The sequence below is a fragment of the Melanotaenia boesemani genome, chromosome 15, assembly GCF_017639745.1.
Source record: "Melanotaenia boesemani isolate fMelBoe1 chromosome 15, fMelBoe1.pri, whole genome shotgun sequence".
Classification (NCBI taxonomy): Eukaryota; Metazoa; Chordata; class Actinopteri; order Atheriniformes; family Melanotaeniidae; genus Melanotaenia; species Melanotaenia boesemani.
The window spans coordinates 14,052,178-14,074,637 of record NC_055696.1 but is presented as its reverse complement, the minus strand read 5'-3'; the positions used below and the strand labels follow the sequence as shown (position 1 = coordinate 14,074,637).

Below are 22,460 nucleotides of genomic sequence, written 5' to 3'. Positions count from 1 at the left end.
GCCTTCTGTCTTCTGACAGCTATCACTTCTTTTTTTTTTTTCTTCTTTTTTTTTGTGGGTTTTCAATGTATTTCATGTCATCAATAGGAAAAATCCCGAAAAATAAATTAACTGTTTTTGTTGGAGTGTTTATTTGCTGCTAAGCCACTGGCATTCTGCTCTTATTTCTGAACTGTATTTACATGGAAGACTACTTTGAGGTTAAGATAAGCACATGCTGGTGCAGACAGAACAATGTGTTCTCTGAAAAAAAAACACTGATGGTTTTACCTAGCGAATGTACTTGGTACATTTAGTGGTACAGGGGGGAACTTTGTGCTGCATATTTAAACTGTTAGGCACTGTGTGCATCTAATGACAATATGTCCAAATATACACAGCTTTAGTATTTCTATGAAATCCAGGCTCTCTTTCTCCTAAATACTAGCCTCACTTAATCTTGTGGCTCAAAATTAGCTATAATCATGTTTGTAGAATATGTAGTCTCTAAGTACCCGCATGAGACTTTAAGCCCTTACTTTGACCTTTGTCAACATTTAACAAGCAATGTTATTACCGCAACCCAGCCAGGAAGATACTATGTATGTGTCATGCTAAGGTTTCCATGAGGATGACCAGCACATTTTTAAAATGATCATTTTAGTTCCAGTGGTTGGGATTGATTGATTTTCATCCCTGAACAAGTCATGTTTTCAGCTAAACCTGAACAGGAATTGTTTTAGTAAAATGTTGTTGTGTTATCATTGGACTAAAAGCTGATGATAAACATTTAAAAATATATAAATGTTTGATAGCACCTCTTGTTGTTACATCATCCCTGCCTGTGATGGACAGACTATGGCCAATTTGGCATCCATCTTGCATCCCGTCTCTCCTCCCTGTCGTACTCAAGCTAGTAAAAGTCAATCTATTATTTATTTTCCTAGCTTCCTCCAATAATGACCTTTTAAATTTCTTTGCTGAAATCGTGGTGAGCATGCAAAATGGCTAGTGTAAAGCAAAATGAGGCCATCATGTGGTGCTATAGGTTGAAAAAAAAGGGAAGTGTTTCTCAGCCCCATGATGCTGCAGGGCAATGATGGCCCTAGAAATGTGCATGCTGATTGTCAATGTGCCATCAAAACAAGTCAGAGACACAGAGTTTTAAGGTCATAAACTTATTGCTTTAAAGTAAAATATTAAGAAAGACATCTGATCTGATGTAGAAATGCTCATGTGAGTTGTATCTCCCTCCCACCGATGGTACATTACAGGATGCAGTTGTGATCAAAAGACCTAAAAAGTTGTTTTGAGTGGAGGACTTACTGACTCACTGCCTGCCTTATTTGCTGCCTACTTACAAGTTAGTAGCTGTAAACATCCATGCAACCTTTATTTCACTGTGTAAAGTAAACCTCTCTGAAGCAAGAATCTTTAGTGACACCGCTGTTCCTGAGTGCATGAATGAATCAAATAAATTAAAATCAAGACAAGTCACATTTTATTTAACAGTTTAGAGTACATAGTAATTTGGCTGAATCTGGCTCGAACTACATACCTAACATGAAGCACATCCAAAGTATTTATCTTTAAATGAAATAAAAGCAGCACCTCTGAACTACAATGTAAAGGGGCAAAAAGAAGTCATGTCTTGTTCTGGGCAGAAGCTGCGGAAGTGTAACCAGACAGAGGCCAAAACAAGAAGTTTGTGGTTTCATGTTCTGACACGTGATTGCAAGAGAGCTGGTAAAAAAGAAAAGAAGAAAAAGAATCTACTCTGAATAAATAAGGTTAAAAAAAAGTGGTTTCCTAAAGAACCAAAGGCAGTAGGTGCTGTCTGTACACTGCAGACATATGATATACACCTAAAGCCGACCCTTGTCTTCTGATTGGCTACTGTCCTGCTGTGATGTCACCATGGCTTGTTTATAAAAAGGGTAACAGGCTCAGCTGCTTCAGAGTGTAGTTGAGGCCTGAAAGAGCTTATATATATACATGAGTGAAAACAAAGAGTGAAGCAAAGTGTGTGTCACACACAAAACTAGAATTTTATACCTAAAAAAATAGAAAACAAGCTGCTGGAAAATAAATTTCAATTATGTTGTGGACTTAAAATGATTTGGAAGATGAAGTGACTGGACTAAAGCAGAAAACAAAGCCTGAAGGTAAGAAAACTAACTTTGCAAATCTGCTTTGCATTCATATGATTCACACGCAAACACACACATGCATTGTGGTATAATGGGTGGATTTTAATTTCAGTGTATTAAGTGTCAGTTAAAGCTAAAATTTAAAGCAATGAAAAACAGGTACTGTTTTTAAGATCACAAAAAAGTTAATGTCAGCAATTGCTTTTGAAGATCACATGAAACTGAAGTGTTGACAGACTGAAGCTTCTCTTTCATGACACGTTCAGTGTACATTTTCTAGCTTAAATACTTTAAACCAAACACATCTAAAATATTTGAACAAAATCATTCATATTCTCATCCCTTAATTCTCACAGCTGTTAAATGGAAATCAACGCTGACTAAACAGTTTTGCAAACTAGTTTTTTTTCCCAGATAATCCAAACTTTTGTCAAACACAGATTATATGATCTGGACATGTTTAAGTCTTGTTATTTGCTGTCTTCTGTTTATTCTACTGAGCTCTGCTAAAGATGGGTGTTGTGTGTTTATGTACTTTCACACCGTTGCCCATGTGCATGCACCATTAGTGCACGTATTTGCAGTGAGTGCTCAGTGTAATTACCATCACTGAGCCAGCTCTGCCTTGGAATTTTTATGTCGCAGTAAATCTTTTGTGTTTGATCATGAGCAGGTTTTTGTTGTGTGTGAGTGTGTGAAGGGAGGCAATCGGAGTCTGTGCCACAGGATGAATTAATGCAGATAACTGCCAAGATTATTATTAATCTGATTGGCTGGGGCATAGAACATCCACAGTATGAAGGGGACTGGTGTAGAGATATGGTCAGCTTCAGACTTTTTGATTCAATAAACACTGGCCATTACCAAGACATGAATAATAAAGGAGAAATCAATTTCACAGTTAAACTGATATTGCATGAGGTGCATGATCATGTGTCGAGGCCAATCTGTGCAGTACCACCTTTCATTTAATCTGAAATAGGCATTGGTAATGAAACATTGATTTTTTTTTTATGGGTCTGCAGTCAGTTTTCCTGCTGATCCATCATTTTCTCTAACACAAATGTGAAATGCAGGCATTTTCCACATGATGACACATTTTGGCACAAAGATGCTGTTGAGCGTTGCAGATGCAATAACAATACTGACGCTCCAAATAAATGTCTGGGGCAGTGTAATGTCACTGTAAAGCTTTGTCTGCTGAGCACAGCCATTTATGCCACTTGTACGATGATTGTCATAAATCAACAAACTTGTCTCGTTCCTCTCTGACGTTTTGAAATGCATCCCAAAATTCAACACTTTGCTCATTGACCGCTGGAGAACTGTGTAAACACTTGTGAATCAATGTACCTCTTTAGAGGTGCCATTAAAAAGTGTTGTGGTTGTTTTGATTTTGTTGGAATAAAGCCAACTTATACAAGGGAGTGAGCACAGATGATCTAATTAACTAAAGAGCTTCTAGTTGTAAAGAGAAAATAAAGCAAAGATGTAGTTTTCTGTCAACGACACATATCACAAACAGTAAGAGAGATACTGTGAAACCTACAAGCATTTACAAGCAGCTTGCAAAATAAGGAACCCCCCCCCCCCCCCAACATGATTTATTTATCTTAAACCTTTGCTGTCTCGGGACTCCCCCACCCCCCCCAAATGCAAAGTCAGAACAGCAAACACGGATCACCATGTGCCTGCTGTCAGCTGGGCCACCTCTGTGAAAAAGCAGTTATGCTCAGCCAACCTGCTCTGCATAAATAAAAGTGAATGTCTTGTTTTATGCATGTGTGCATTACAATGAATAAATAAATGCATGACAGCAAAAGTTCCTATTTACAGAATGATGCCATAAAAGCCACTTTGTGCTGCTACTCTCACACAACTGAACAGTGCAGTATTCTACTTCCTGCAATGCCAAATGCGTCCAACATACCCACAGCAATAGGGGTGTGTTAAATTAGGATATATTTAAGGTGACTGCTCGTGCTGCAGTGCTGCAGCACTAGCTCTGTTGCATTGCATAATGCATATGCTCCTGTTGCTATAGTATTTCGCAAACCCAGCTTTTCCCTAGCATCAACCTGTAAGCTTGTTGTATACTTCGGTAAAGTGATTAGATGAGAGCATTAAACCAAAGTGTACACTCTGTTCCACATGGTCAGATACTATTACGGAGTCTGAGTGACTTTGAACAAGATCTGCTGTTTGGTGCATCTTTTCCCAATACTTTCTGTCAGTGTGCTAATCTTTATCATAAAAACCTAAAAAGGAAAAAGCACCATAAAATAAGAGCTAGATATAAACAAGACATGAAAACGTACTATGACATGATACCATGTCAGGATAGAATGCTGCTGGTGGACATAGGTTATCACTGGGGGAGAGAAATGCAAAGACATGTACACAGTTAAACCTGATGAACTCATGATAACAAGAGGGGTCATTTAACTTTGTGAAAAACCACATATGTTTAGTTCTATAAGATAGCAATTTGGGTAACTCTGCCCCGGTGACCCAAAAGGACCTATTTCTCAGAAAATAGGTCTCCAGTTTAGATGTAACTTTATTTCTGCATTGTTGGGTGTATGCCAGAAAGAATTTTTTTTTTTATTTACAAATAGAGTAAATACCTCAGCCTTTTTTAATGGCACGTTATGGTCACACTCATATGGAAATGAGGGTGTAAACACTGTGCAATAGGGGAGTGGTGCATTCAGGCACACTAGCTGTAGAAACACTCTTACCACATTAAATAATTTCCTGTTTAACTGTTATTGCTCGATATGTATTTTTAAAATTACCCCAGTTTATTAAAAAAGTGTGGGAAACAGACAGCTTTTGCTAATATTTAACTATCCAAAGTAGATGAACACGTATGCAATTCAGTGCACAAAATAGATCATTTGTAAACTTATAAATGTTTTAGGAAACTTGTCATCTATATTTTTTAAAAATCTGTAATTAAAACATTTTGAGGGGTTAAATTAGGTTCCCTAATGAGATTTTAAAATGACTAACTTTAACCCTTTAAGACTGGCTTTATCTAATTTTATGGTTTCTGTTCTGGAAATGAATGCATAGCACAACAAAATAATACCTTATTTGCATGTTTTGATATAAAAATATTCAGAAAGAGGGTGATGCAAAACAGAACTGTTTTAATATAGGACCTGTAATCAGATGAGAATTTTTCATTATGATATTTTTCTTTGGAAATATTACTCCAGTTTAAATATTGAGAGACCTCCTGCATTGTTTTGAACGCAGATGGAATAAAGAAAGCATCAGGCCTGATCAGAGGGCTGTTTCACGAAACCGAGATGAGGATTTCCCAGTTATGACTGGGAGAGTTGTTTAGCACTCCCAGTCAGGAGTAACTCCAGACAAAAATGATGTTTTGTACAGTTTTAATCTATATTTTTATCAAATCTGATTTTCTTTGGTCATCATTGATTATGTAACAATAAACCTAAATAACTAAAAAAAAAATACCATTTAGTTTAACTGTGACCATCATTTTCAATTATTAATGTCACTGTCACAGCAAATTCTATAAAAAAAATTTTACATATTGATGTTAAATATGTTGGAAGGTTTGGTCTGTATCACTGATTGATATCAGCTGATCAACATGCAGGTTGCTTTCAAGATCGAACAAATTATTTTCATTATTTATTTATTTATTTTAGTTCATTTGCTCTAAGCTTAAAATAAAGACCTTTACATTTTAGACAGAATACTTTATTCATCAGCTGAGGAAAAAATGATAAGATCATAAGGAGCAGCAACTTTTCCATGTCGGTCGTGAGCGTGCACTCAGTAGGCTTACGTACACCTGGCTTGACTTGGACGTTCCTTCTCGGTCTCGTTTGGCGTTCATGAAACCAGTTAAGCCAGGACACTCTGACAAGGCTTGGTCAAGCCCTGTTATTTTCTTTTATCCTGGATAACTTCATTCTATTTCTGTGAAACAGCTCCAGAACTAGCCACTTTGTTCTTTTTTCAACAGTTTGTAAAAACTCGCCTCATGACAGTCTAATACTGAAATCTGTATATAACATCTGCGATGCAAATTATTGAATGCATTACAACTCTTTCATACCTGATGTGGTATTCTGACTTAACTTCATGTGCCTTTGGGACATGAACGTGTGTTCCTGACTGTCTTTATCCATTTTGGCTCAACAGTGCTCTTTTGTTTTGACAGTAGATAATGGAAAATGGGAGCTTTATGACAACAATCTCTAGCCAACCAATGAACAACAACCACACCCTCAACACCTCGGACTCAGCAGAGTATAGCGATGCAGAACTCGTGCTGCTTGGTGTTGCCATGGCTGTTCTGGTTCTAGCCATAGTTTTTGGTAAGTAAAAACAAACCTAATTAATTAGCTGCTTACTGTATTTAGCAGATGCATGGATAGTTGGTGGATAAAAAAAAAAAAATCAAATTCCACTTTCAGTACAGCATGAATTTCTTCTGTGCAGGTAATGTGATGGTGATTACAGCCATCTTGCGGTTCCAGCGGCTCCAAACGGTAACAAACCTCTTCATTGCCTCACTTGCTGTCGCTGACCTCATCATGGGAGTGATTGTGGTCCCATTTGGCTCCAGTAATATCCTGCTGAGAAAATGGAAGTTCGGAAACTTTATGTGTGACTTCTGGACAGCAACGGATGTACTGTGTGTAACAGCCAGTATCGAAACACTGTGTGTGATTGCTCTAGACCGCTATCTTGCCATCACCTCACCTCTTCGCTACCCAACTCTGCTCACCAGGTATAAGACTCACCAGCAGTTCAGTATTGTAAAGAAATCAGTTAATAGTCATGATGTTTTCAGCTGTAAAGAATCAAACACATTTAAATGTCTCAGTCCTGCTTTGCCAAATGCATGGAATAGTAACTTCCACATTTGCAAGCCTATTTTCTTTTTTATGTGTTAGCTAACTGAGCTGCATCCCAATCAGTGAAGTCACATCAGTTGTTTTCAGTCGACTGTCACGTTATAGCTTGCTGTGACATCACTTTTTTGGGTGTGGCCAAGAGAGCAACTGTTTGGAAAATGTGTACCCATTAACCCATTAGACCAGAAGCTCTTTCTACACAAGGATGCAGGTACACTCATATGCAGCATCAGGTGTTAATGGGTTAAACAGTGCCATGGTAATGATTAGCCCTTTTAACTCAGCATGGATTTATTCTTTCTCCCTAGTGTGTATGTGTCTTTCATGTGTCTGAATAAGCATCTATCTATTTATTTATTTCTCTATTTATTTATTATTTAACATTTGAAGACATTTGAGAGGGTCTGTTTGCAGGTCTCAGGGATTTTTTCAACATATGAAGTTTTATTGTGCTCTTTGTAACAGTGCAGATCTACGGAAGCGTGGAGCTGCCACCCAAATAAAAAAAATATCGGTAACACTTTACAATACTGGACGCAAAATTTGCTTCGTTACTAGGCAACGCCTTGAGGGCGAATCAGGAAGTAATGGGTAGTTAACCAGTACTTACTGGTGACCACAAAGACCAGGCTTATTAGGGAATTACTTGTTAATTATTTGCTTCGTTACTAGCGAACGCCTTACAGGCGAATCAGGAAGTAATGGGTAGTTAACCAGTACTTACTGGACCCACAAAGACCAGGCTTATTAGGGAATTACTGGTTAATTATTTGCTTCGTTACTAGCGAACGCCTTACTGGCGAATCAGGAAGTAATGGGTAGTTAACCAGTACTTACTGGTACCCACAAAGACCAGGCTTATTAAGGAACAAAAGAGAAATTCTTCATGTGAATACTGGATTACTCTGACTCGTTGAGTGAACAGCTAGTCAAAAACCTGTTTCCTGGTGGTTTTGGAAGCCTTTGTAAGGATGAAAAGCAGTTTTATTTATTTATTCTTGTACTGCTGTGTCATCTTACCTTTACTTGTTTATCACTTACTAAGTAATAAGTCATTACTTAGTCATTGACTGGTCATTATCTGTTATATTGTTTACTTCATATAAAAGTCAAACATCATACCAAGTACTTACCAGGGAACGCATCATTAACTAAGCAGTACCTGACCAGTACCTACTACTTTTGTGGACATTATTGTAAAGTCAAACATCATACCAAGTACTTACTGAGGAACGAAGCATTAACTAAGCAGTACCTGATCAGTAGCTACTAATTTTGTGGACATTATTGTAAAGTCAAACATCATACCAAGTACTTACTGAGGAACGAAGCATTAACTAAGCAGTACCTGATCAGTAGCTACTAATTTTGTGGACATTATTGTAAAGTCAAACATCATACCAAGTACTTACTGAGGAACGAAGCATTAACTAAGCAGTACCTGACCAGTAACTACTAATTTTGTGGACATTATTGTAAAGTCAAACCTCATACCAAGTACTTACCGAGGAACGAAGCATTAACTAAGCAGTACCTGATCAGTAACTACTAATTTTGTGGACATTATTGTAAAGTCAAACATCATACCAAGTACTTACTGAGGAACAAAGCATTAACTAAGCAGTACCTGACCAGTAACTACTACTTTTGTGGACATTATTGTAAAGTCAAACCTCATACCAAGTACTTACTGAGGAACGAAGCATTAACTAATCAGTACCTGATCAGTACCTACTACTTTTGTGGACATTATTGTAAAGTCAAACCTCATACCAAGTACTTCCTGAGGAACGAAGCATTAACTAATCAGTACCTGATCAGTACCTACTACTTTTGTGGACATTATTGTAAAGTCAAACCTCATACCAAGTACTTCCTGAGGAACGAAGCATTAACTAATCAGTACCTGATCAGTACCTACTACTTTTGTGGACATTATTGTAAAGTCAAACCTCATACCAAGTACTTCCTGAGGAACGAAGCATTAACTAATCATTACTTGAACAGTACCTACTAGTTTTGTGGCATTTTTTCTATACTGAAAATAACAGTTTGATCTCTTTAGGCTTTATGCATATAGCTATCTAACATGTGCAAACCATTCAAAATTGATAACAACTGCAGAAGAGACAGTATTTATTACACAAAATGTACCTTAAAGTTAGACACACACACACATGCAAGCATTTCCCCCAATAAATGGAAACTATCGTTTCCATATATTTTAAACTTTGTACTGTTTGCATATCTCGTGAAGCATATGTCCAAGTGCACCATTCTTGTGAGATTTGGCCACCCAATGTGTCCACTCTATTGAGGCAAGCTGTTTCTTCAAGGTGTTCTCTGTTCGATTGCCAGGCAGTCTCCAGACCTGGGATTTGTAGGTAGACCACTCACAGTCAATGTTCTTTGTATGGGCACCTGTTTCTGCGTTTACAAATGACCGGCTGTGGTTTACTGAATAGTGAACATATCCACTATTAGCCAGTGCCGTCATATAAACCCTCCATTGATCTGAGATGATAGTGGTCCCTTGGCAATCATAACACCTTATGACTGGGATCAAGTGCCACCAGGACTGTTTTCTGACTAGCCTCAGAATGGGCCGCCTTCTCATGCCTTTAATGCCTAGCATTCCAAAGACCCATGTTCACCTCCTCCAGATTTGTCCAAATCTTCCCCGACCATACTGTTCAAAATAAGAAAACATGGTAGTAAAAGTAAGTTTAATATTGTCCACAAATTCACAAAGTTCTTTGTATTTACTTGTAAAAACACACAGAAATATCACATAATTGGATATACTATTAGATCATTTAATTGGCTGTGTAAATATCAAGTTAAAAAGTACAAAAACAATGTATAAAAAAATCACTTATAAACATCTTTACAAGATATTATCATTCCACTTTTAGATCACAAAACCAAAGTGTGGTCACATTTTTTCTTTTAAATGAAGAAAAAGTTGTCAAATTACACTGATTTGCAACGACATTAAAACATGACATCCGAAATAACATTATCTGGTTACAATAGTGTTGAGGAATCTGACCTCTGATGCTGATTTTTTGCCTAATTGACCACTGCAGGGCTTCGGTCTGAAAGCACTTAAGCTATCGGTAAAGTGTGTGTGTAAGTCTTGTAAATTAAATTTATATACATTTATAATTGGAAGAATTCATAACAAATTGCATAAAGCTGTTTAATACTTTAAGCAATAAGATTTTTTTTAAGATCTTGGGCCTCATGTCTTGTAAAGAGGCAACCATAGGAAAATTCTTCCAATTATAAATGTTCACGTATTCATACCTTTAATTTGAAGTAGGCATTTTATTTTGAAGACGGCTTATGCACTTCCTCTTCCTTTTCTTCACGTTCTACCTTCGACATGTTTCCAGCGGTACAGCGGTCACTGACGATGTAAGTTGTGTTTATTCTGAGACAAGATTAATTTTTAAATGTAACTTACTCTTTCTGCTAGTGTTGTCCCGCTCCTGTGTATGTTTGCACTCTTTAAAATGCCCATTTCTGCCCGTTAGCGTGATCGCGATTTAGCATCGTTTAGCTAACCGTATGACTGTTAACTTCAGATTACTTTAAGCTAACATGTGTATGCTATATGTTTAAGTGTTATAGCAGCAGTATTTTATTAACCATGAAGTGTTTCTTTAGGACACTGTATTTAATTTACAAGACTTACACACACACTTTACCGATAGCTTAAGTGCTTTCAGACCGAAGCCCTGCAGTGGTCAATTAGGCAAAAAATCAGCATCAGAGGTCAGATTCCTCAACACTATTGTAACCAGATAATGTTATTTCGGATGTCATGTTTTAATGTCGTTGCAAATCAGTGTAATTTGACAACTTTTTCTTCATTTAAAAGAAAAAATGTGACCACACTTTGGTTTTGTGATCTAAAAGTGGAATGATAATATCTTGTAAAGATGTTTATAAGTGATTTTTTTATACATTGTTTTTGTACTTTTTAACTTGATATTTACACAGCCAATTAAATGATCTAATAGTATATCCAATTATGTGATATTTCTGTGTGTTTTTACAAGTAAATACAAAGAACTTTGTGAATTTGTGGACAATATTAAACTTACTTTTACTACCATGTTTTCTTATTTTGAACAGTATGGTCGGGGAAGATTTGGACAAATCTGGAGGAGGTGAACATGGGTCTTTGGAATGCTAGGCATTAAAGGCATGAGAAGGCGGCCCATTCTGAGGCTAGTCAGAAAACAGTCCTGGTGGCACTTGATCCCAGTCATAAGGTGTTATGATTGCCAAGGGACCACTATCATCTCAGATCAATGGAGGGTTTATATGACGGCACTGGCTAATAGTGGATATGTTCACTATTCAGTAAACCACAGCCGGTCATTTGTAAACGCAGAAACAGGTGCCCATACAAAGAACATTGACTGTGAGTGGTCTACCTACAAATCCCAGGTCTGGAGACTGCCTGGCAATCGAACAGAGAACACCTTGAAGAAACAGCTTGCCTCAATAGAGTGGACACATTGGGTGGCCAAATCTCACAAGAATGGTGCACTTGGACATATGCTTCACGAGATATGCAAATAGTACAAAGTTTAAAATATATGGAAACGATAGTTTCCATTTATTGGGGGAAATGCTTGCATGTGTGTGTGTGTCTAACTTTAAGGTACATTTTGTGTAATAAATACTGTCTCTTCTGCAGTTGTTATCAATTTTGAATGGTTTGCACATGTTAGATAGCTATATGCATAAAGCCTAAAGAGATCAAACTGTTATTTTCAGTATAGAAAAAATGCCACAAAACTAGTAGGTACTGTTCAAGTAATGATTAGTTAATGCTTCGTTCCTCAGGAAGTACTTGGTATGAGGTTTGACTTTACAATAATGTCCACAAAATTAGTAGTTACTGTTCAGGTACTGATTAGTTAATGCTTCGTTCCTCAGGAAGTACTTGGTATGAGGTTTGACTTTACAATAATGTCCACAAAATTAGTAGTTACTGTTCAGGTACTGATTAGTTAATGCTTCGTTCCTCAGGAAGTACTTGGTATGAGGTTTGACTTTACAATAATGTCCACAAAAGTAGTAGTTACTGGTCAGGTACTGCTTAGTTAATGCTTTGTTCCTCAGTAAGTACTTGGTATGATGTTTGACTTTACAATAATGTCCACAAAATTAGTAGTTACTGTTCAGGTACTGATTAGTTAATGCTTCGTTCCTCAGGAAGTACTTGGTATGAGGTTTGACTTTACAATAATGTCCACAAAAGTAGTAGTTACTGGTCAGGTACTGCTTAGTTAATGCTTTGTTCCTCAGTAAGTACTTGGTATGATGTTTGACTTTACAATAATGTTCACAAAATTAGTAGTTACTGATCAGGTACTGCTTAGTTAATGCTTTGTTCCTCGGTAAGTACTTGGTATGAGGTTTGACTTTACAATAATGTCCACAAAATTAGTAGTTACTGGTCAGGTACTGCTTAGTTAATGCTTCGTTCCTCAGTAAGTACTTGGTATGATGTTTGACTTTACAATAATGTCCACAAAAGTAGTAGGTACTGGTCAGGTAATGATTAGTTAATGCTTCGTTCCTCAGTAAGTACTTGGTATGATGTTTGACTTTTATATGAAGTAAACAATATAACAGATAATGACCAGTCAATGATTAAGTAATGACTTATTACTTAGTAAGTGATGAACAAGTAAAGGTAAGATGACACAGCAGTACAAGAATAAATAAATAAAACTGCTTTTCATCCTTACAAAGGCTTCCAAAACCACCAGGAAACAGGTTTTTGACTAAATGAGCTGTTCACTCAACGAGTCAGAGTAATCCAGTACTCACATGAAGAATTTCTCTTTTGTTCATTAATAAGCCTGGTTTTTGTGGGTACCAGTAAATACTGGTTAACTGCCCATTACTTCCCATTAGGCGTTCACTAGTAACGAAGCAAATAATTAACCAGTAGTTCCCTAATAAGTCTGGTTTTTGTGGGTACTGGTTAACTACTTATTACTTCCTGATTCGCCAGTAAGGCGTTCGCTAGTAACAAAGCAAATAATTAACCAGTAGTTCCCTAATAAGTCTGGTTTTTGTGGCTACCAATAAGTACTGGTTAACTACTTATTACTTACTGATTCGCCTGTAAGGCGTTCGCTAGTAATGAAGCAAATGATTAACCAGTAGTTCCCTAATAGGTCTGGTCTTTGTGGCTACCAATAAGTACTGGTTAACTACTTATTACTTACTGATTCGCCTGTAAGGCGTTCGCTAGTAATGAAGCAAATAATTAACCAGTAGTTCCCTAATAAGCCTGGTCTTTGTGGTCACCAGTAAGTACTGGTTAACTACCCATTACTTACTGATTAGCCCCCAAGGTGTTCCCTAGTAACGAAGCAAATTTTGCGTCCAGTATTGTAAAATGTTACCAAAATATCGGACCTTATCACGTTATAACGTGATATGTTTATTGTAAAAACGTAAAACGTATCACGTTATAACGTGATACTTTATTGTAATAACGTGAAACGTATCACGTTATAACGTGATAAGTTTATTGTAATAACGTGAAACGTATCACGTTATAACGTGATACGTTTATTGTAATAACGTGAAACGTATCACGTTATAACGTGATAAGTTTATTGTAATAACGTGAAACGTATCACGTTATAACGTGATATTTTATTGTAAAAACGTGAAACGTATCACGTTATAACGTGATAAGTTTATTATAAGAACACAGCCTGTACTGTATGCAGATGTTGTTACGACCTTTATTGGAGCAAAATACATTTTATGGTAAATATACTCATCAAGCAGAAACTTTTCAGTTCTTTTTGACAATGATTAATTGTTCTACTCTGGTTTATTGTTGTACAGAAATGTGGGACAGTTATGAGAAACACGTAGGTCACCTGCCTGCACACAGTGACACGGTGCGTGCTGAATTGCCACAGCGCAGGCATCCCCAACCTGGGACCTCTTGAGCCAGTGTCCTGCAGGTTTTCAGTGTGGTTTATTATTTCCAGAGAAATGCCTAATTTACTACATGGGATTAAGTTTTACTTCATTGGAGAGATTTGATGAAGCTTGGAGGACACTTGTTGACGGTGCACTCTTTAAGTAGACAGGACCACGTCTTTATGTCGGCAACTTATTTCTCCCAGTCCCAGCGGTGCATAAAGCCTTTATAATTTTCATTTTTATTGTCAGGAGACAACATATTATTAACTGAAAGCAGCGCGCACACTCTATTGCCACTCAGACACATGCACGCACCGTCTCACTGCGTGCAGGCAGGTGACGCACCGTGTTGCTTATAACGGTCTTCTACACCCTAAAAAATCCTGGGTTAAGAACAACCCAACTTGGGTAGTTCTTAACCCAACACCTGGATCACTATTGGACCAACCCAGCAGTAGTTAATTTGACCCAGCAAAATGGGTTGAGCATTTTAACCAACTAGTTGGGTTACACATTTAATTCAAATGCTGGGTCAATTTAATTACACCCCTGGGTACATTCTACCAAATTAAATGGTTAAATGTCCTACTCAGATGCTGGGTTAAATTAATTACAACCCTGGGTACATTGTTTCAGATTAAATGGTTAAATATAATGCAAATCATACTTTATTTCCCACCCAAATGGTAAGTCCTATAAACTGCAATTGGATAATTCCACTTTTGATTATTGTGATGTGTTCTACTGTAAAAGAATAGCTGTCTTGTCAACAGTTACATTAAAAGACAAACAATTTTAAAGAGTGGTAGAACATTTATTATAATATAATATCAGAAAAGATTCTTCAAATATCCATTTGAAACAAAAATAAATGACTCTGAGCATGAAGCAAATATATACATACATATATACATATCACAATTGAAACTTAAAACCAGATCTGTGATTTAACAAGGTCGATGTCAACTCTCAGCAGAACAAAACAAACAAACACATCCACTGTCTATTTACAAGCAAGTATTGCTGCACGTAAAAACTTAACAGGTTTAGACTCATCTCCTTCCATTCCGTACACTCCATCTTGGAGAAACTCCCAAACTGTCTGAAAGACAGAGTAAAACACAAGACATTTTGTTTAAAAACAGAACAGCTAAATTGATGGAACTAATTACATGATGCTATTATTTTCAGAAGCAATTTATCAAGTAACAACACAAAAAACACTATATGAGCACTATAATACAAGGCAGTTAATTACATGACTTTTAAAATAATCTTTTTATCTAGCTATGAACATAAAAAAGTCATGTTCTTACCTTTAAAAATATCAATAAGGTCTGTCAGCTGCCATCGAGTTAGTTTGTCCACCACAAAACTGTCCATTGACCTGCAACAATAACAGAAAAAAAGGATGAAAAGGCACAATTTGGCTAAGAAATAGCTTATAATTGTGTGCGTAACTCTGTATACCGCTGTTATTACTTTTTGTAAACGTTTTATTTGACTTATATTACCACCAAACATTATTTTATACATAGATGAGCGGAAATAACGTCAAAAACGTTCCGGATAAATAGAGAGGCTGTCTCTCCCACCCCCACCTCAAACCGCTAATGGGTCATAGGATCCAGACAGTGATCCGGATCACCCCCAAAATCTAATCATGCTACTCGTACTTTCCTGGACATTCTGAGAAAATTTCAGCAAAATTTGTCCGTAACTTTTTGAGTTATGTTGCTAACTAACTAACTAACTAACTAACTAACTAACTAACTAACTAACACACAACCCCTTAGGATTACATAACCGTAATAACTGTTAAGTAAAGCAACTGCTGATAGCAAGCCTGTCGCGCGCACCCAACACACCGGCAACTGGCAGTTAGGCTAACTCTGTGGCAGTTAGGCTAACTCTGTGGCAGTTAGGCTATCTCTGTGGCAGTTGGCCTAACTCTGTGAAAATTATCCAAAAGCCAGAAGTCATTGTGGATGTTTCGTTAATTCATGCGGCATTCCATGCATGGCAACAGCATTTGTGTGTGATTTAATTGTACTTCAATAGAGAACCCTAAAAGGAAAATGTACAACAAACCTTGCCACTTTGATTGCTGGGTCAACGACGATCGGTTAGATTGCCGTCCAGTGCTCCGTTTGAAGTAATCGATGTCATGACGTATGACGTGGAGACGTTCAAAACATAAACAACCCAGGTGATGGGTTAACTAATGTTTGTTGGGTTGATGTAAAAATAGTATATAACTGAACTGTCTTTAACCAAGGTTTAACCCAATGCATGGGTTCACAACAATAACCCAGTTAATAACCCAATACCCATATAATAACCCAAAATGGGTTATACATTTCACAACCCATCACTTACATTAATTAAATAACCCAGCATTTTTTAGGGTGTACAGTCATTTAGCAGACGCTTTTATCCAAAGCGTCTTGTGTGCAAGAATAAGGTCTGCACTAGCCTCTTAACGACCCATTATTTGAGTCAGGTGTGCTGCAGTATGGACATACTGAAAACCTGCAGGACACTGGCTCAAGAGGTCCCAGGTTGGGGATGCCTGCTCTGTGGCAATTCAGACACACACAGGCACGCACCGTGTCACTGTGCGCAGTCAGGTGACCTACGTGTTTCTCATAACTGTCCCACATTTCTGTACAGCAATAAACCAGAGTAGAACAATTAATCATTGTCAAAAAGAACTTAAAAGTTTCTGCTTGATGAGTATATTTTCCATAAAATGTATTTTGCTCCAATATAGGTCGTAACAACATCTGCATACAGTACAGGCTGTGTTCTTATAATAAACTTATCACGTTATAATGTGATAGGTTTCACGTTTTTACAATAAACTTATCACGTTATAACGTGATACGTTTCACGTTATTACAATAAAGTATCACGTTATAACGTGATACGTTTCACGTTATTACAATAAACTTATCACGTTATAACGTGATACGTTTCACGTTATTACAATAAAGTATCACGTTATAACGTGATACGTTTTACGTTTTTACAATAAACATATCACGTTATAACGTGATACGTTTTACGTTTTTACAATAAACATATCACGTTATAACGTGATAAGGTCCGATTTTTTTTTTATTTGGGTGGCAGCTCCACGCTTCCGTACAGATCACTACAAAGTCAGTTAAGTCAGCATGTTGGGGGGGAGGTGGGGTGGTATTTCTTTAAAAATGAAAAGAATCTGAAGGTGTAAAGTTACAAAAAGTCAGCTCATCTTTGCTTGTAGCTAAAAGCTGGAGGCTCCACACACTTGAATCTGGTTTATACTTGGGGCAATATAGCGAGAAGGTTTTGACTTAAATAACAAATGCAAAATGATAGCACATTTATGATGGCTACCACTGACTCCACATTATATAACCAAAAGTCATATGTGAACAAAGTTAAATGTGGGCCGTACTGAAACTTAAAGTTCCCAAGAAATGGCTTATTGTAAAATCAGAGGATAGGTACTTTGTCTTCTCTCATAAAAACCCAATTAGCTGTAATTAGTCAGGTCCATGTGGCCTGATCAGGCTCCAACTAGCATTCTAGTCCACTGAAATTTAGAATTCAAGTAAGTGTTCATAGGGACACAAAACTAGTATGTGTAGGATTATTTATCAATATAATTATACAATTTTTACGGGAAAAAACTCAGTAGAATACCACAATACACAACATTATAAATATTTTAATTAGTGGACAACATACTGTTGGCTCAATCATAGAAATACATACAGGTGAAAATTGTATCCTTCTGTGTTGATTTTGTCAATCAATCCTGTCAAAGCAGTAAGTTTTATTATGTTTTTCTATAATTTATGGATATGTGTGAATGTTAACTTTTGCCTGGCCTTGTTTCCTTATCTTTGCCTACTGAAACCTTTTTGTTTTACATTACCTTCTTCTAAAACTACTATACGAACGTCTCACCAAATACTTCTAGTGTCTCTTCTGACTTTGTAAATATAGAAAAGGGATTTTACAGCTGCTTCATGTCAAATGAGGATTTTTTTTTATAAACCTCGATCAAAGGGTACATTGCCCAAACTGACTCACATGGCTTTGTTGCCTAAACCTAACCAAATAATGTGAACAAATTTGAAAGAAAAAATAAACAAAAAAACAAATAAACAGATGAATGCTTCCATGTACATTAGACTGGCTCAGAGAGACTGAATGGGTACCTAAAACAAAATTATAGTTTTAAAGTTTATCTCTCACCACTGGATTGGCTCAGCCAGCTTATTAAACCAACAGAATAATACACTTACCATAGCTGTGTGCTTGCTGTCACTGGTTTTAACTATCTTGTGTTTTGCTGTTGTTCAGGGGTCGAGCCTTTGCAGCAGTGCTTGGAGTTTGGGCAGTAGCCTCCCTCATCTCTTTCCTGCCCATCTATCTGAAGGTGTGGGTGTCAAACAAAGACGATGCTATGAAGTGCATTGAAAACGAGGACTGCTGTGAATTCCACATCAACACAGGATACGCAGTGTCTTCTTCCATAGTGTCATTCTACCTGCCGCTGGTGGTGATGATTTTTTTGTACAGTCGTGTTTTCCAGGAAGCTCACAAACAGCTGGAGAAGATCAGAAGGAGAGAAAGGCACTTCTACAACTTACACTGCTCTGCACAGCTGACTTATCCTGATGATAGTCCTGCGCTGAATAAATGCAGGGCAGGAACTGATGTGGAAGAGCAAGCAGGAGAGGACAGTCTAAACATGCAGCAATCTGGACAAACAGACACTGGCAAAAAAGAGAAGGGGGAAGATAACACAGTGAGGACAGAAAAGGGGGAAGGAAGGCACTCTGCCACAAAGCGTCTAAAGTTCTGTCTTAAGGAGCATAAAGCTGTGAAAACTCTGGGGATCATCATGGGAACATTCACATTATGTTGGCTACCTTTCTTTATCCTCAATATCCTAATATCCATTAATCCTGGTAACCTTATAGTGCCATTTAGATTTTTTAATTGGCTAGGCTATTCCAATTCAGCCTTTAACCCACTCATCTACTGCCGTAGCCCTGATTTCAGGCATGCTTTCCAGGAAATACTTCATCTCGGGGGCAAGGGAAGAAGCCAGGGACTGAGGAGAACATGGGGATGGTGTTGCAAGAGAAATAGTTACGTAAAGCAGCAACGCAGGCTGAATGGGAACTCAAACCTGGATGGTGTCAGAAGGCTGGATATTCCTCAAGCAGCAGGGTGGAAGGGCAATCTGGAGAGCTCCGTGCGAGAAAACTCGCAAACTTTAGCACCACCAAATCCCCACTCCGAGCAAGTTTTAGACGTGACCCCAGGCTCCTTGAACAGCTGGCAAGCAACCAGCTCTGCTAGTTGGAACTTAAAGGAAAATCTTGCATCCATTGCTTGATCAATTCCGATAACAGACTTTACATTTGGAAAGTATGTCTGTGCTGTAGACACCCATTTGTTTAAGAAAACGGTTGGCTTGGTTGAGATTGGCTCAGCTTTACAGTCTTGCTGTTGGGTAATATTTTAGTCTTATTGTGATTTTACTTGTGATCAAACTTCTTTTTTTTTTTACAAGAAACAAACTAAATCACAAAGGCAAGCCTTGTCTTAAATAAAATGTGTAACAGCTAAACTGAAAGATTTTTAACAATAGCTGTGAAATTGCAGCCAATTATCTTGGAGAGCAACATATGCTTGGTGTTGTAAACTGAGAATATGACCACCTTTTAGATAAAAGGAAAACAAATAAATCTACTCTAGATCAACACAGCTACTGCATATTTTGATGTAAGCCTAAATTATTAAGATAGATGCACAAATGTGCAGTATTCACTAGATGAACTTTGAATGAATGCAAAGTTATACTTGTAAAGTGTGTACAAAAGTGGTGTGACTCTAGGGATTTTGATGAAAATTAACAGAACACACTGTAAGTAAAGACTGATGGCTGCAAAATACCATGTAGACTATTACAAATATTGTGCCTGCTTATTCATTCCTAAATCTTCATTCATGGAAAAGTGTCAGAAAGTGACTCTTGTTTAAAATGTTGTCAATGTTGCTTGTTTACTTCCTCATAAAACTGCCAATATGCATCCGTATTTGTGTCACGGCTGTTGTGGATGTTTGTAAAACAAAAAAGAAAGAAAAAGTAGCAAAGGTTCAAATAATTTGGTTATAAATATGTATTCATATCCTAGAAGTTCAGGATGAGTGAGTTTAACATCAGGAAATGTGTTCAGGTGTTTCCCAAGCAATGTATAATCATAATCTAATGAATCGCAAATCTTTTTCACCATGTTTTTAAAGGGAACCTGCTCAGTTTAAACCACAGAGAGGAGATGATTACGAAAAAAAACAGCTGTAATAAAAAAGTTGAAACTAAGAAAATACAGCAAATGAATAAAGACCACCCACATGTGGTCATTGTTGAACTCTCTGAACCCAAAAACTTTGGTTAGAAGTCATGAGGCAGAAAACACAAACAGGTAATTTTTTTTTTTCTCCATTTGCAACAAAAACCACACATTCAGACAAAACAGCCGCATAACAGAGATTAGAAACCACACTTTTGTTTACCCTGACGCTAAAACTGGCTTTTGAACCAGGGGTCCCATTTGAGGCTCAGTTATGACAAGATAATCATAAACAGTTTCCCTTTTTTTAATTTCACTCAGATAAACCTTAACACCATCTACTTCTGTATATTTGTGTGTATGATAAACTTATGTGACCCAGACACATGTTTTTTGTGACATGTTCTTTGTCAGAATATTCTCTTTCTTTCATCACATATTTCCTGGAACTTTTTGTCTCCACAAACACCATCTTGAACCCACATGTTCCTTTTATGTCGTCTTCTTCAACTCTACAAACAGTGCGGTCTGTCAGACAGAGATGTAGAGATCATTTCCATGCAGCCGGGTCTGTTGTTTACATAACAGTGTCTGTTCCACTCACTGTTAAGGCATAGCAATCATTTTATACATATTTAAGTATCACGTAAAGTACATCTAATCTAGTTGTTATGTGTAAATGTGTCTAAAATGACTTATTATATACATCTGAGCAGAAGCTTGGTTCAAATGGAATTGTATTTGACTTTTTTAGTGTGCTTTTTTAAATTAAATTACAAATAACAGCTGGCCTTGTGTAATCTGCAAAGTCTACTTAAAATCAGGTGGACAGATAGAACAGATAGAGTCTCTCTAGTCTTGCCGTTATGAGTCAGTTATTTATTTTCAAATTAAAAAGTTACAGCTGAACAAAGTATTAAAGGTTTCCAACTGTATATATAATGTAAAAATGTCTGAAAATGTGAATGTTCCTGTGCGGGTTTATTCTGATTAAGTATTTCTGTAATTTAAAGCTTGATACATGCCACTGAATTCCTGTAATTTACTGTTATGTACATGAAATTAATGTAGTTGTGCTTGTGTTACATGACTATGTTTGTTTTTGTTTTTTTGTGTTTTTTTTTTTTTTTTGTTTTACAAAATTTACATTGACTTAATACATTAATTAAGATTATAAAAAAACTTTCAAATGAATCTATTGTACTCTAAGTATGACTGGCACAGCCTTAACTCAAAGAAAGTTATGCTTGGGTAATACCAAGAAAAATCTGAAAATAAAACTTAGTTCAGAATCTTTTGATAAGAAATAAAAGTTTATTTTCTACCTCCTTTGGTGTTAAATGAATTTCATCTCTTGCTGTAAATATTTATTCATAAACTATTGTATGTTTGTGAGTAAAAGAACAAGGTTCAAAATTGTTTTCTGTTTTATTGTTATATATATATATATATATATATATATATATATATATATATATAAATGTTCCTTAGTTTGTGCTTAGTTGATTTGTATGTGCGTGTTTAATTAGTATTAGTATTAGTAATAGCATTAGTATTATTAGTTTTATATTATCTCTAGGAGAGACTACACAAAACATGCATTATTTAGGCTTTTTGTTCTTGTCAGTTGATTTTAATTAATCATTTTAAATTACCAGTAAATTCAAGCAACTTGATGTTACTAACCAGAAGTCCTTTAAGTGACTAAAAGCGAAAGAGAGACAATCTGTTAAGCTGAAAGTTGATGCAGCCCTTTTCTTTTTTCAGTGCCAGCTACTGCAGTGCAAGTTTTCATCTTAGGACTGGAAGTCTGAAGATCCATAGCGGCAATAGCCATTTGTTAAGAAGCCAAATCAAAAATAGAAGAAAAAATATTTGACATGTTGTTGACCATCAGACATTTCCATAACTCTGGGGGGAAAATATCTGGAAAACCTGACAGCAGGAAATGTGAATCACATTGTGTTACACCTCTAAGCTTTTTAACTAAGCCCCTGAGACTGAAGCTTTTTGTGCCTGTTCAGTCATCCAAGTTATTCATTAAGACGGTGCTTTCACGTTAGTCTGGTGTGTATGTGTGTGTGAGA

The 22,460-nt window shown here is 36.8% G+C and overlaps 1 protein-coding gene and 2 long non-coding RNA genes across 5 annotated transcripts; 2 read left to right on the top strand and 1 right to left on the bottom strand.

The window, feature by feature from the left end:
- Positions 1–1,962: 1,962 nt before the first annotated feature.
- LOC121654316 (beta-2 adrenergic receptor-like) lies at positions 1,963–21,702 on the top strand. 3 transcript variants are annotated; one of them, XM_042008404.1, is made up of 4 exons: positions 1,963–2,144; positions 6,337–6,490; positions 6,615–6,906; positions 18,371–21,702. In XM_042008404.1, the coding sequence occupies exons 2-4, from the start codon at positions 6,340–6,342 to the stop codon at positions 19,413–19,415; spliced, it is 1,488 nt and encodes a 495-aa protein (XP_041864338.1). In that variant the 5' UTR covers positions 1,963–2,144; positions 6,337–6,339; the 3' UTR covers positions 19,416–21,702. The 3 variants fall into 3 exon arrangements, with proteins under 3 accessions (XP_041864338.1, XP_041864337.1, XP_041864339.1); XM_042008403.1 differs by having other exon boundaries at positions 6,334–6,490; XM_042008405.1 differs by having other exon boundaries at positions 6,315–6,490.
- Positions 10,327–11,614, top strand: LOC121654320. The gene is made up of 2 exons (XR_006012932.1): positions 10,327–10,453; positions 11,177–11,614. It is a non-coding gene; the product is annotated as an uncharacterized LOC121654320 (long non-coding RNA).
- Positions 14,780–16,159, bottom strand: LOC121654319. The gene is made up of 3 exons (XR_006012931.1): positions 16,103–16,159; positions 15,328–15,398; positions 14,780–15,113 (listed from the first exon to the last, which is right to left on the bottom strand). It is a non-coding gene; the product is annotated as an uncharacterized LOC121654319 (long non-coding RNA).
- Positions 21,703–22,460: the final 758 nt, after the last annotated feature.